The sequence below is a fragment of the Canis lupus genome, chromosome 22, assembly GCF_048164855.1.
Source record: "Canis lupus baileyi chromosome 22, mCanLup2.hap1, whole genome shotgun sequence".
Taxonomy (NCBI): Eukaryota; Metazoa; Chordata; class Mammalia; order Carnivora; family Canidae; genus Canis; species Canis lupus.
Window position 1 is genome coordinate 42,697,688 of NC_132859.1, and position 15,646 is coordinate 42,713,333.

At 42.9% G+C, this 15,646-nt stretch overlaps 1 protein-coding gene and 1 long non-coding RNA gene across 2 annotated transcripts; one reads left to right on the plus strand and one right to left on the minus strand.

Annotated features, from left to right (window-relative positions):
- The first annotated feature begins 164 nt into the window (after window positions 1–164).
- Window positions 165–12,823, plus strand: LOC140614214 (uncharacterized). Its single transcript, XR_012015125.1, has 3 exons — window positions 165–591; window positions 769–859; window positions 4,400–12,823. It is a non-coding gene; the product is annotated as an uncharacterized lncRNA (long non-coding RNA).
- Window positions 11,737–15,405, minus strand: RPL14 (ribosomal protein L14). The gene is made up of 6 exons (XM_072793241.1): window positions 15,330–15,405; window positions 14,775–14,876; window positions 14,101–14,195; window positions 12,420–12,519; window positions 12,276–12,329; window positions 11,737–12,065 (listed from the first exon to the last, which is right to left on the minus strand). The coding sequence occupies exons 1-6, from the start codon at window positions 15,330–15,332 to the stop codon at window positions 11,787–11,789; spliced, it is 633 nt and encodes a 210-aa protein (XP_072649342.1). The 5' UTR covers window positions 15,333–15,405; the 3' UTR covers window positions 11,737–11,786.
- Between the last annotated feature and the right edge of the window lie 241 nt (window positions 15,406–15,646).

Genomic DNA, 15,646 nt, shown 5'->3' on the forward strand with positions numbered 1-15,646 from the left:
GGGGGCGGGGCGGGGGCGGGGCGGGCGCAGCCGAGGCGGAAGCGCTCCCCGCCCGCTCCCCGCCCGCTCCCCGGCCGCGCCGCTCTAGGAAGCCGGGAGGCCGCCTTCTCCATGGTGCCGAGCCAGGCGCGCCACCTGCTCCCGCCCTGCGCGGGGCGCCTGCCCCAGGACCCCGAGCCCGCCGCGCGCTGTGCGGCTCCAGGGGCGCCGGCAGGACCGTCACCGCCTCGCCATCCCCGGCCCCAGGCTCTGTCCAGCGGCACCTGAGGTCGCCAAGTGCCAGGTCTGGCTGTCCGGTTCGGCCCCCGGCTCCACCAGCTGGTCACGGTAGGCTCCGTGCGGTGACTGAAACTCTGTGCTTCCCTTTCTTAATTGGGAACGGCGGCAGTTTCGAACTCAAACTCAGCGCGGTCACGGGGTGACTCTGGATCTGCATCATAAAGAAGTGCGGACGCGTCGTTATTCCTGTGTGGTGGCCAGCTTCCCGTAACACGCTCCCCTATCTCTTTCTCCGGGCCCGGTACAATAACAGGGTAGCAGAGCTTCCTCCTGGCCAGACATTGTGCAGACACCTTTGAGCTGAAGTCCTGGGTATTAACTTGCCTGCTGTCTCTTTCTACTAGGCTAATCCACGAGAACCTAAAACTGTTCCAGGCTGATCTCATCCTCCTTTCCTCGCCCTCCTGTTCCACTTTCCAGGGTTGCCTTGCCCCTGTCCCCCCACAAACTGTAACCCAACCAGGTGAGTTGTTTCTTGGTGCGTTACAGGTAGAGACCACACCAGGTGGAGTTGTCAGACAAAGGAACCTTTTTTTGCACTGAAGGAATCACTCCCAAGGCTGTGACTCGCACAGCAGAGGTGAGCGGGTTCTTTTTATTTTAGATTAGAATGAATATTCAGAAAGGAGAGTTTTGTCATCACATGTAAAGGTGGGCATAAGGTTGCACAGGTGTACTTAGAAAACATGCCTATACATGCATCCTGTGTTATGTTAATAAAGCTTGTGCTTCTCTGGAGTGAGATTTTAATGAGGCAAAACACGCCATGATCTAGATAGATCACAGTGTGAGCCAGTGGTCCGAGCTGGAACTGGTTTAGGCCAGCTGGAGCTCTTCCTCTTGTTTGCCTCTAAAAGATAAAGTTAACATTCCTGCGAAGAAAGGGGCTCAGTGGAGGTCTTGCTGGTAACATTTTACCTCATTAACCCTGTGGAGCATGGTTTCAGCACCCCTCTCCATCCACCAACCAAATCATTCATGTGGGAGTCATAACTGATCCCTTGTTCTGCATCTCCTCTTACCTGGATTGTTGTAGCCGCCTCCTAACTGTCCTGTTAGGAACAGCTTCTACCTGAATTGCTGTTCTTGCCCCACCCCCAGTCTGGCCCCATTGCTCCCTTCTTTCCTCAGGACAGCCAGGATGATCTAAAATATGAATCTGGTCATGACACGGTTCTGCTTTTTTGTTGTTGGTGGTTTGCTTTTTAAAACCCTTCAAAAGTACCTGATTTTTCAGATACTGTCCCAAAACCTTCAGATTCTAGAATGGCTGTCACTTGCAACAATACATTCTGTAGAAAACCCAAAAGACACCACAAAAAATTGCTAGAACTAATTAATTAAACAAAATTACAGGATATAAAATCAACATACAAAAATCTGTTGCATTTCTATACACCAATCGCGAAGCAGCAGAAAAAGAAATCAAGGAATCAATCCCATTTACAATTGCACCAAAAATAATAAGATACCTAGGAATAAACTTAATGAAAGAAATAAAAGATCTGTACTCTGAAAACTATGGAACACTTATGAAAGAAAGTAAAGAGGACAACAAAGAAATGGAAAAACATTCCATGCTCATGGATTGGAAGAACATTGTTAAAATTTCTATACTACTCAAAGCAATCTATACATTTAATGCAATCCTTATCAAAATACTACCAGCGTTTTTCACAGAGCTAGAACAACCTTTTTTTTTTTTTTTTTTTTAAAAGATTTACTTATTTATTCATGGGAGACACAGAGAGGTAGCCTCTACACAGGGAACCCGATGTGGGACTTGATCCCGGAACCCCAGGATCACCCCCTGGGCCAAAGGCAGGTGCTAAACCACTGAGCCACCTAGAACAAACAATCCTAAAGTGTATATGGAACCACAAAAGACCCTGGATAGCCAAAGCAATCCTGAAAAAGCAAAGCAAAGCAAAGCAGGAGACATGATTCCAGACTTCAAAGTAATTACAAAGCTGTAGTGACCAAGACAGTATGGTACTGACACAAAAACACACAGATCAATGGAACAAACAGAATAGAAAACCCAACTCTATGGTCAGCTAATCTTCGACAAAGCAGGAAAGAATATCCAATGGAAAAAAAAGACAGTCTCTTCAACAAACGATCTTGGGAAAACTGGGCAGCAACATGCAGAAGAATGAAACTGGACCACTTTCTTATACCATACCCAAAAATAAATTCAAAATAGATGAAAGACCTACATGTGAGACAGGGAACCATCAAAATCCTAAAGGAGAACAGAGGCAGCAACCTCTTTGACATCGTCCATAGCAACTTTTTACTAGAACTTCACCAGAGGCAAGGGAAACCAAAACAATAGAACTATTGGGACTTCATTAAGATAAAAAGCCTCTGCACAGTGAAGGAAACAAACTAAAGGCAACCTACAAAAAGGGAGAAGATATTTGCAAATGACATATCTAATAAAGGGCTAGAATCCAAAATCTATATAAAGAACTTCTCAAACTCAACACCAAAAAAAACAAATAATCCAGTTAAGAAATGGGCAGGAGACATGAATAGACACTTTTCCAAAGAAGACATCCAGATGGCTAACAGACACATGAAAAGATGCTCAACATCACTCATCATCAGGGAAATACAAATCAAAATGACAATGAAGGACGCCTGGGTGGCTCAGTGGTTGAGCATCTGCCTTCGGCTCAGTGTGTGATCTGGAGTCCTGGAATCAAGTCCCACATCAGGCTTCCTGCAAAGAACCTGCTTCTCCCTCTCTCTGCCTCTCTCTGTGTGTATCTCATGAATAAATAAAAATCTTAAAACTACAATGAGATGCCACCTCACTCCTGTCAGAATGACTAAAATTAACAACTCAGGAAACAACAGATGTTGGCAAGGATGTGGAGAAAGGGGAACTCTCTTGTACTGTTGGTGGGAATGCAAGCTGGTGCAGCCACTCTGGAAAATAGTATGGCGGTTTCTCAAAAAGTTAAAAATAGAACTACCCTCTAACCCAGCAATTGCACTACTGTTTACCCAAAGAATACAAAAATATATATTTGAAGGAGCACATGCACCCTATGTTTATAGCAGCATTAGCAACAATAGCCAAACTATGGAAAGAGCCCAAATGTCTATTGACTGATGAATGGATAAAGAAGACATGGCATATGTGTACAATGGAATATTACACAGCCATCAAAAAGAATGAACTCTTGCCATTTGCAATGATGTGCATGGAGCTAGAGTATATTATGCTAAGTGAAATAAGTCAGAGAAAGGCAAATACCATATAATTTCACATGTGTAGAATTTAAGAAACAGAACAGTTAAACATATGGGGAGGAGAGACAAAAAGAGAGGGAAGCAAGCCATGAGAGACTCTTAACAATGAAGAATAAACTGAGGGTTACAGAGGGAAGTGAGTGGAGAATGAGCTAGGTGGGTGATGGGTATTAAGGAGGGCACTTGTGATGAGCACTGGGTGTTGTATATAAGTGATAAATCACTGAATTCTACTGAAACCGATATTGCACTGTACGTTAACTACCTTGAATTTTTAAAAAATTTGGAAAAAAAAGTAGAATAGCTGTCACTTGAACAAGATTTTCTGATGTCCTAGGTGATGGCCTTCCAGGGTCCCCATGCTTATCCTGGTAACAGTACTTACTACATGCTGACATCAGCTTTTTCAGTGTCATTCTTCCAAGTAGACTGTGAGCTCTTTTAGTAGGCACTCCCAAAATATTTACTAAATAAGTAAACTTGTTTCACCTTTTAGCTTCTTCTGAAAATAGGAATATTGTGAAAAGGAAATGAGACTTGTGTAAAGTGGCTGGAATAAAGACGTCAACAAATTCTTATTCCTGAACCCGCTTTTACTAAAAGCACTTAGTCCACAGTAAGATCAAATAAGGGCACTGGAGGCTGTTCTACAAAGTTCTAAAGGAAAGTCATTTTGAATTTAAAACTCTAAAGAGCTAGGCTATTACACAGACATAAGATGTAATGTTGTGATAATAAGAAATATTTATTTGGTCTTCTTCTCCAGTTCCTGGCATAGAATTCCTAAGAGCTTAATTTCTTGAGTGATAGGGATGATAGGAGCATCTTTTGTTATGACTTTCCTCTTTCTCCCCAGGTCCCAACACAGGAAGCTTCTAAACTTTGAACGTCTGAGGATAATAAGAGTGTCCTTTTGTATGAGAATGGAGACAGGTGGCTGGGGGTCCTAGGGAGCTTCGGGATGGGGACTGGTCACCAGAAGAACCAACCATGTGACTAGAACTTTCACCCCCACCCCCTGGAGCAGAGAGGGACTGGAGACTGAGTTAATCACCAGTGGTCAATGATTTAACCAATTATGCCTACATAATGAACCTCCATTAAAAAACACTAAAGGGTTGGGGGGTTCAGAGAGCTTCCAGGCTGGTGAACACATCAAGGTGCTGGGAGGGTGGCAAGCAGGAAAGGGGATGTGCACTGCTTTGCCCCTTCCCTCACACTTTACCCTATGCACTTCTTCCATTTTGATGCTCCGGAGTTGTATCCCTTATAATAAGCTGTTAATAGTATTTTCCTGAGTTCTGCAATCCATTCCAGTAAGTTATCCAACCTGAGGGAGGGAGTCATGGGAACTCCAATGTATAGCTGGGTAGTCAGAAGTGCAGGGGGCCTGGGACTTGGGATTGACATCTCAAGTGTGGCAGACTCCTTAAGCTGTGGGGTCCAACATTAACTCTGGGTAGTGCATGAATTAAATTGATTTTGCCTCAGTCAGTTAAGCCTCCAATTCTTGGTCTCAGCCCAGGTCTTGATCTCAGGGTTGTGAGTTCAAGCCCCATGCCTACTTAAAAAAAAAGAAAAAAGAAAAAAAAAAAAAAAAGAAATTTGTAGGACATCCAGTTGGTGTCCAGAGAATTAGAAAATTGGTTGACATGGGAAAAAAAACCCTACACATTATCAGAAATGCTGTAATAAAAACCAGGTCATCTATATAAGGGCAAAATAAGAATGCTTTCAGAGAAGCAAGTATTCAGAAAGTTCATTACTCGTGAATGCTAACTGAAAGAAATACTAGAGGATGCAGTCTACGAAAATTTTTTAAAAAAATTGTGAATCCAAGAGGAAGCTGTGGGACAGAAGCAGCAGTGGTAAACCAAGCAATTTTGTAAAGGATATTAAACTAAATACCTGTTACCTCTTTATGTATGTATATAGGCTTCACACTCAGCATGGAGCCCAGTGTGGGACTTGAACTCATGACCCTGAGATCTGGAGCTGAGATCAAGAATCGACCACTTAGGGACAGCTGAGTGGCTTAGTCAGTTAAGCATCTGCCTTTGGCTCAGGTCATGATCTCAGGGTCCTGGGATCAAGCCCCATGTTGGGCTCCAGGCAGTGGAGAGCCTGCTTCTCCCTCTCCCTCTGCCTGCCGCTCCCTCTGTTTGTGCTCTCTCAAGCTGTCAAATTAATTAATTAAATATTTTTTAAAAAAGAACCAGCCAGTTAACCAAGTGAGCCACCCAGTTGCCCCATATTGCCTCTTTAAATACTGTTCAGTGAGGATGGGCAAAAGATACAGATATTGGTTTAATTCTGTGGATGCACAAAATAACAGAAATAGAAGGTATGACTTCAAAACCAATTCAAGAAACAAGGGGTGGAAGTGTAGGGAAGGAGGAGGAATATACCAGAGGCCAGCAAGTGGAAAACAGAGATGACGGAAGTCCAAATACAGGGTAATGAAATGCAGCATACATAAACGGCTTGCACTGATGTATGGAGAGACTCAGATTAGATTAAAAAAACAGTTGTAATCTATTTACACATGACACATCCGAAGCAAAATAAAAATAACACAGTGACATTGAAAATGAAAGGGTAGAACAAGATCTATCAAATGATGACAAAATGAAAAAAATGAAACAAATGACAATATTAACGTCTGAAAAAAATGATTCAAGGAAGAAAGTATTAAAAGAGAGACACCTGTATTTGGAAAAAGCTAATCCACATGAAGATCTAATTACAACCCATCTTTATGTCTCTAACATCATTTCAATATATGTAAAGCAGAAACCTGATAGAAATCTAATTGACGAATCCATACTTATAAAGGGAGTTTTCACAACTCTCCCAAACTCAAATAGCCGAAAATATGTGATACAAAGAATTTAAATAATTTAAATAGCTATTTGAGTAACTATTCATAGGAGTGATATAACTAATCAGAATTAACTATTACTAGAATTGATACAGACTTCTATTCCTTAGCACACCAGTTACAGGATTTGATTGATTTTTATTTTTCACTTTTTTATGTTTTAAAGATTTTGTTTATTTATTCATGAGAGACACAGAGAGAGGCAGAGACATAGAGGGAGAAGCAGACTCCTCGCAGGGAGCCTGATACAGGACTCAATCCCAGGACCCTGGGATCATGCCCTGAGCCAAAGGCAGATGCTCAACTGCTGAGCCACCCAGGCGTCCCTGATTGATTGATTTTTAGATTTTATTTATTTAACAGAGAGAGCCAGAGAGCACAAGCTAGGGGAATGGCAGAGGCAGAGGGAGAAGCAGACTCTCCACTGAGCAGGAAGTACAATGGAGGGCTCGATCCTGAGACTCTGGGATTACAACCTGAGCTGAAGGCAGACATTTAACGGACTGAGCTACCCAGGCCCAGGATTTGTCTTATACAGAAGTATAAAATGAAGCCCTTTCCAAGAATGATCTTGAGGGCCTTGTAACATTCAGGTATCTGAGGTAAGACTTTGTGGTACTTGTGATGGATGGTAATCCTCAAGACATCTGTTTGTTTTTTTACGTTAAATTCAATTTGCCAACACAGTATAACACCTAATGCTTATTACATCACATGCCCTCCTTAATGCCCGTCACCCAGTCACCTCACCCTCCCACCAACCTCCCCTTCTGCAACCCTTTGTTTGTTTCCCGGAGTTAGGAGTCTCTCATGGTTTGTAAGACATCTATTTGAAAGGAGTGGCAAGAACATACATTTGAAAGAAGTTGCAGTGTTTATCCATTAAAAACATCTAAGGATCTATTGTTTTTCTGAGACTAACTTTACCTACTGAGGTAGAGTGCTATTTTATTAGAAGCTATTTTCATGATCATCTGCATAGAAAATCCATTAGGGGCACCTGGTAACTAGGTCAGTAGAGCATGCAACTCTTGATCTCAGGGTCATGAATTTGAGTCCCACATTAGGCATGGAGATTACTTTTTAAAAAGTCAATAAACATCCAAGAAAACCAACCGAAAAAATCTATTAGAACTAGTAAGAAGGGTCAGCAATATGGACACATACAAAATTTCATAATCTTTTTTTAAAAAAAGATTTTATTTATTCATGAGAGACACAGTGAGAGAGAGAGAGAGAGAAAGAGAGAGAAACAGACACAGAGGGAGAAGCAGGCTCCATGCAGGGAGCCTGACCTGGGACTCCAACCCAGGTCTCCAGGATCACACCCTGGGCTGAAGGTGGCGCTAAACCGCTGAACCACCTGGGCTGCTCTCATAACCTTTTTATATCCATTAATGCCCAATTTAAAAAGGTTCTAGTTCAAAATTACTAGGAAAAACTGAAATATATGTAATTCTGAAAAGCATATAAGACCTGTGTAGTTGGAGATATATATACCATGTTCCTGGATAGAAGTTAGTATTGCAAAGATGTGGCATGTCCCAATAGATCTATAAATTCAGTGCAATCCTAAAATCACAATAGGACTTAAATAACTCAACAAGCAAATTCTAAAATTTATCTGAAAGTTAAGGGCATCTGGGTGGCTCGTGGGTTGAGCTTCCAACTCTTGGTCTCTGCTCAGGTCATGATCTCAAGTGTCATGAGATCAAAGTCTGCAGCGACTCCATGCTCAGCAGAGAGTCTGCTTGAAAATTCTTTCCCTTTGCCCCTCACCCCACTTGAATGCAAGCTCTCCTACTCTCTTTAAAATGAATGGATACATCTTTTTTTAAAAAATAAAATTTATCTGAAAGTGAAAATGTATATGGTTACTAAAGGAAAAAGAATTTGAAATAACTCTAAAGAAGGACTTGCCTTAATGGCTAAACAGAATGTAAAGCTAGGGTAATTAGTAATATTGGTCCAGGAAAGCGCAAATTAAGGTAACATACTACTTTTCACATACTGGATTGGCAGAAATGTAAGATATCAGCAGTTCAAGATTGTCAGGCAGGAACGTCCTCATTCACTGCTGATTTAAGTCTAAATTGATAGAGCAAGTCTAAATTGGTAGAACCTACCATCTCCTAAATTGGTAGAACCTGCAAGGAGTGATTAAAAACATGCATTCAGGGGTGCCTGGATGGCTTAGTTGGTTGAGTATCTGCCTTCAGCTCGGGTCATGATCTCTAGGTCCTGGGATTGAGGCCCATATTTCATTCTCTCTGCTTGGTGGAGTCTGCTTCTCCTTCTCCCACTCCCCCTGCTCTCTCTGTCAAATAAATAAATGAAATCTTTTAAAAAACAAAACAAAACAAAACAAATCATGCATGCATTCTTAAACCCAGCAAGTGCACGGACTGGTAATGCGCCTCAAATAAAAAATGACATGTACCGAAGGAGGAACATGCAAGGATATTCACAAGTGTACTGTTTATGACAAGAAAATTGGCACCATTCTTAGTCTATCAATAGAGATCAAATAAACCTCCACAATGAACTTCAATAGGTAGCACCAACATTCACACTAGGAATTATTATGTAGAAGATAATTAGGTAGATCAATAGGGGCTGACTAGATAAGATCTCCAGATGTATTAAAAAGAAAAAGTTGCAGAATATACACAGTGTAAGATTTGTTTAAAACAAGCAAACTCTATCATGTCTATTTTAAATGCATGGAAAATGTCTGCAAGGACATACACAATGGTTTCCTTTGCAAGATAATGCAATTGTAGTAGAGATAATCAAGGGGCCCTTTAATCTCAATTCTAATATTTTTATTACAATGTAGATATATCCATAATTTACTCTGAATAAAAATAAATTCAGCTAGCTGAAGGACCTAGAGGTAACCTTAATAACTTTGGTACTAAAAGATAACCAACAGATGAGGGGTAAAGGGGTAAACATGTGAAGTTGAGAAAATGGAATTCAAGACAAATTCTTGTGGGGTGTCACATTTGGGAGATACTGATTACCTGGAAAATGGAGGCTGCCAAAGGGGCAGAGGCTCTCTGAAAAGCAAACTATCCAACAGCCCAATTTTGCCTAGAGGACCAGTTTACCTCAACATTAATTAAACCCAAAATAGAGAACCTAATGTGTGAAAAGAACTCTTAGGTTTGTGGGGGGAATATGGACCTTGTCCACACTATCTCATTTGATCCTTGCCACAATATTGTGTAAGGCAGGTTATCAGGGTCCCTATTCTTCAGATAAGACTTACATGAAGTACAAGAATGAGCTGGGGCTGCATGACAGGATTGAAGTCTGAAGTTTCGGAGTCTGAAACCTATATTCTCTCATAATGCTGTCTCTCATAATGCTGTCCCCATAATGCTTACCTAATAAGGTAAGTGGATAAGTACGCAATCCTCTATAAACAGAGCGGATTATACACCTCTGTATTTTAATATTTCCAGATATCCTCTTCCAAACCCCCAATCCAATCCAGACAATGCTGCCAGATGGATTTTTCTGAGGATTACAACCTAAATAAAAAATCTTTATTATCTGGGTCCACCACCTATTGTACTTACCACTCTTTTTTAAGATTTTATTTGAGAGTGAGTCCAAGTAGCAGTGGCAGAGGGAGAGGGAGGCAACCTCCTCAACAGAGAGCCCAACGCCGGGCTTCATCTCAGGACTCCAGGAGCACGACCTGAGCCAGAAGCAGAGTTAACCAGCTGAGCTACCCATACATTCTTCCCACTCCTTTACAAGTGCCTTATACCTCACTTTCCAGCAGGTCCCCTAGACTGGAATTTTCCAATTTCTGCTGTACCGTATTGTGCTACCGTGTAGGTGCAGTGTAAATGCTTCCACCCTGAAGCTTTCTCATCCTGAGTATAGACAGCACACAGATTGGAGGTAAGACTTTCAAATCAATGACAACCTGACAGAAGCACTTTCCTCTCTATTCCATGAGCAATTTCAAATCTATATCCCTCTTCCTTTCTCGTGTTCTAACTCAAGAAATTCAGATACCACACTCTCAATTTTCTGACAGTGAAACTAAACACATCTAGCTTCTAAACCCACTTCTTTCCTCTTCAAAGGTTCTATCAATCCCTCCTCTAGGCCCCATTCTTTCTCAAAAACCTCTTTTCCTCTGATTAGCTGCTTTTCTAGAAGCATCCACACGTCCATCATTCCAATTTCATGAAATTGCAACCTCCAAACTCCCTCACTGCCTTTTTCCCCTCACTTTGACAAGCTCAACCAACATTCTGTGGCTTCCGTGGCCCCATTGGTTGCCCACCTCTAAACACTCCTTCCCAATCTTTCTGTTCATCTCTATCACTGGGCAATCTGGAGTGACTGCTCACATACCTGCAAACCTGTCTTTAAGAGCCATGTCACAACTATCACAGCTATTACTGTGAACCAGTCATGGGGCTGTCCATTCATAATTTAACTTCCCTACTCCATGAAGCACACCACCACACAGCCTATCAGGATTGAGGATAAGGAGCAAGCCTAAATCACACAGCATTTAGGTAGCAGAGGCAGGACCTAAATGCAGGTTGTCGGCATCCTTACCTACCAGGCTACAAGTCTGTGTGGTGGCTTCAAACTCATATCCCCAGAATAACCTTATTCCAATTCTTTTTCCTTCACAATGAGCCCGAAGTACAAACCAGAAACTTGGCATTATTTGGCTTACTTTCCTTCTAACCCAATCTGCCAAGGCCTACTAAATGGTGGTTCTACTGCCTCTTGGTTTAGAACCATCAAAGTGAAAATACTGCCAAACTTGTACCACCTTGATCTTCCTATTATTTTTCTCTTAAAATTCAATCCAATAGGACCTAAATCTGAGGGATTACTCTGGAAATCCTCAATGGCTTGTTGCCATTGAGTTTTGTCCCCATTAATCTCAGTGAGGCTCGGGAGCCAACTTCTGAGAATAAAAATAAGTAAGAGAAACTTTACCATACCATAACGTATTGTGTACTTGTCTTGTTTTCTTATATATAGTACATTTTCTAAAGAAAAATTGCTAAACTCTTAAGCATCAAATGCTGCTGGGACTTTATTTATAGGAAATGTATTTGTACAAGGGGAAAAAGTTACGCGGTCTTTGAAATGATCTATTTCCCATGAACACACTAGCTATGACTTTGTGATGGTTTTATAAAATCTGGACAGACCGAGGCTAAAGAACCAATTCTCTAATGACAACATTAACAATCCCAACATTCTGCTTCAAAATCCTGACTCTAGCAACAGACTTTACGCCACAGATTAAGTGCACTTGCCAATGTGTCAAAAAGAACCTTTATTACTTATTTATAACAGCCTCTTATGTTTTTTATGCCTTCTTGCCAGATGCCTTCGGAGCAGGTGCTTTCTGGGCTGGAGCTTTCTGACCCTTCTGAGCCTTTGGAGGTGCTGCTTTCTGGCCTGCAGCTTTCGGGGCAGGAACCTTCTGGGCTGGAGCCTTCTTGCCCGCAGCAGCCACCTTTTTGGCTGGAACCTTTGCAGCAGGTGCTGCCGCCGCACCCTTAGCAGCAGGTGCTTTTTTAGGAGAAGCTTTCAGGAGAGCTGCTTTTTGTAGCTTCCTAACTTCAAGCTTGATTATTCTGTTCCTCTGAAAAAATTCAATATAAGTTATTTGTCATATATGCACATAAAAAACTATTTTGTCTAACCTATACGTACGGAATGCATATGTAAGAAAACAAACCCAAAACCCGTATGAATTCAACTTTGGTCGACACTAAGCTCAAGCAAGCAGAATTACTAGCCAAGTTTAGGGTTAGTTAGAATATAAAAATCCTGAAATAATTTAAAAACTTACCATTTTCTTTGCCTTCATGACTTTGTAACGATCAAAGTCTGTCATCTTGGCTTTCTGTCAAAAATAAAGCACATAATCACTCACATGACCTATCACCTTCCCCCAAAAGAAAAGGTCACAATTCAAATGATCCTAAACCATTACCCTTTCTCTGGCTTCAATCTTCTTGGCCCATCTTGTAGCTGCCCATTTTGTATTGATATCAGCCTTCTGCCAGGCTTGCCGGACATACTTCTGGCGAGCACTAGGAAAGAGCCAAGACCAGAATAAGGAACCAGCTTTGAAGCCACACAAGGACAGCTTTGAGCCCTCTGAAAGCATAGTTTATGCCCCCTTAATTTAAAAAGCATAAGCCAAAAGCACGCTTCACATTCATTGTACTTCCAGCTCTTGGTGACTCCATACACCACATACCACTTAGCACATTACGTCTTTTACTTACTTGAATGTTGTTCACTAAACCAGGATTTCTTATAATCCAAAGCGCATGATTTTATGTATTTTAAATTTTTCAGTTTTGTTTTTATTTACTTTTAAAGTAAGCTCTAGTTCCAATATGGAGCTTGAACTCATAACCCCAAAGTTAAGTCACGTGCTCTTCAGAGCCAGCCAGGCACCCCTCAAACAAGCCATTGTAATTAAAAAAAAAAAAAAAAAAAGGCAAATCAGCTTATTTTCTGTATTTAAAAATCACCTCTGATCTTGTATATAACATCACTCTATGGAGATTATAGAAAGCAATTTCCTTTTCATAAAGAATGAGGTAAAGCGGGTACCTGGGTGGCTTGATTAGTTGAGCATCTGCCTACCGCTCAGGTCGTGGTCCTGAGGTCCTGGGATGGAGCCCCACATTGGGCTACCTGCACAGCGGGGAGCCTGCTTCTCCCTCTCCCTCTGCCCCTCCCCACTGCTTGTGCCCTCTCAAAATCTTAAAAAGGGACACATGGGTGGCTCAGCAGTCTGCCTGGAATCGAGTCCTGCATCAGGCTCCCTGTGGAGCAGTCCCACAGGGAGCCTGCTTTTCCTTCTGCCTCTCTGTGTCTCTCATGAATAAATAAATAAAATCTTAGAAAATTAAAAAAAAAAAAAAAAAAAAGAATGAGGTAAAGCTAATCCTTGGGCCTTCTGTACAATACTGCTTAAAGGAATGTGGCTAAACACCACAAAGTCTAACCATTTTGAAGTTTCCTTCAAATATTTCAAGTACCAAAGCCTGCATGCTTAAAAAGATGTACCAGTACACTTTACAGCATGTTCCACTGCAACTGCCATTGTAGTTGAAATAGCCAAAGTGTAACCACCAGTATTTTAATTTCCATAACCTCTATCATGTCAAGAAAAAAATCACTACTGACTTCAATTCCCTAAGCAGCTAGTAAGAGAACCTCTTTAGTACCTGTCAAAATGAGATGACGTACTTTAAACACTTATTAACTGACACACACTAAAAGCTCAACTAATGATAGCTGCTATTCTAAGAAAAAGTATTTAGTATTTTTGTTTTGAAGCTAACGGTGACTAAGGTGACTAAAATATGTCTGGGAGACCAGAATTCCAGAGAGGTCTTTGTTGTGTAAATCCTGAAAGGGGGCAAGAGAAAGAGGATGGCAAATCTGGAAAATTAAAGCCAGAGAAGGCAGAGTGGAATAATCACAGAACATTTAAAAAATTTTAAAAATGGCCACCCACTTCTATAACGAAAATCCTTCTTCTGTACTACATTCTCAAGAAACAAGACAGCAAAAACATTTTCTCAATTAAACTAAGCAAATTTTTATCAGTACAAACAAAGCTGGGGGAGGGGTGTTGAGTGGTGGATAGTTACCTGTGAGGGAACTTGAGGATGAAGTCAGTCAGCTGCATGCACTTGAAAGGCATCGCCTGTCTCCTCACCTGAGTGCAGGGTCCATCAACCAAAGCCTAGAACACGTAAGATAAAAAAAATTTCAGCGCAGAACGTAACAGCACCCCAAGCAGATCTATATATTTGTCCTTTTAGAACCACCAAATCTCTATTATCTAAATGTTTTGAAGAAAGATAAACCTATTATCCGTAGTAGTACGTGTAACTTACTGGGCAATTTTTAAGTCTTTGATCCTTATGCTTCTAACAATCAACATCATGTTCATTCACGGTCTTTGGTTGACCTCTTAGTTTGCGGTTCTCAAACACCAACAAGAGCACACAAGGGCACAGGAAGCTGCGTGCCTGACTTTGTTCTAACTCCCTGAAACCTCACCAGTGTTTCCACCCATAACTGGCTAATCGGTCTGGCTAGCCTAAGTGGCAGAGAGAACACGGAAACTCAGCGATGCTGGCCAACTCCAGTCTGTGCTCGAAATCCCCACTTCGCACCAACTGTCTCCTTAAAGGTAAAATAAAACTACCACAACACTCCCGCCCTTAGAGGGCCGTTGGGAAGACGACCATTACCATTACGATACTGCCCTATCGGTCATGGATTGGCGTGGGAGACTGACACTTTTCCTTACACTTACCCTGTTCTGATCAATAACATCTACAATCGCGACCAGTTTCCCGGCATGAGGCCCAAAGGAGACGTAGGCCACCCGGCCAACCTCCACGAAACGCCTGAACACCTAAAATCGAGGGCGAGAGAGACAACCGGACTCATTAGTTGATAAGGCTCTGCAGCTCAAAGGCTGCGTAACTAAGCACAGCGAGAAAGAACGTTAGGGAACACGCCCAAATGCCACGGACGATCTGATGGACGCAGGAAATACGCAGAGACCGCAGCGGCAAAAGCAGGGTTCCCGCCGGCCTCCAGGGCTACGGGCTCTCCAACGCCCCAGACTGGCCGGGCCGCGCGGCGCACGCGAGGCCCCAGGCGCACCCGGCCTGCACGGCCCTCCACGCGCTCGGCGGCCGCGCGCCCCGGAAGCTCCTCAGCTCAGTGCTCCGCCCGCCCAGGGACCCTCTCCATTCGCCACCTAAGACCCGATGGGCGTCATTCCAGGCCCTCGTTTCCCCCTCCCAGGCTGAGGTGGAGCGGCATGGCCTCCAGCCCAGGAGCCCGGCACAGCGACACTCACCATCTTGGCGGCGTTCGGCGAGAAGGAGGAAGGCCCGCCCGCCCGTGCGCATGTGTGGACGGCCGCCCCGCCCCCGCGCCTGACGAGCCGCCGACGTCAGCGCCGATTGGCTGGGGTCGTACGTGCGTACGTGCACGCATGCTCGCTGGGAAAACTCGGCGGAGTCGGTCGGCAGCGGCATCGCAGGGGCTGGCAGGGAGCTTAGCTCCGGGGGTACCGCCTGGCTGGGGAGGGGCCTGCCGCCTCTTAGGACTTCAGGGTGAAGAGGAGCGCACGGCTGTGCCTTTCGATGTAACTCTGCCCGCATTGTTTTACTT

Coding starts and splice junctions, on each gene's coding strand:
- RPL14 (XM_072793241.1), bottom strand. Junction 12,520..14,100: donor ATCCTCAAGTTCCCTCACAG/GTAACTATCCAC, acceptor GCTCTTTCCTAG/TGCTCGCCAGAAGTATGTCC. Junction 12,066..12,275: donor TCATGAAGGCAAAGAAAATG/GTAAGTTTTTAA, acceptor GAATTTTTTCAG/AGGAACAGAATAATCAAGCT.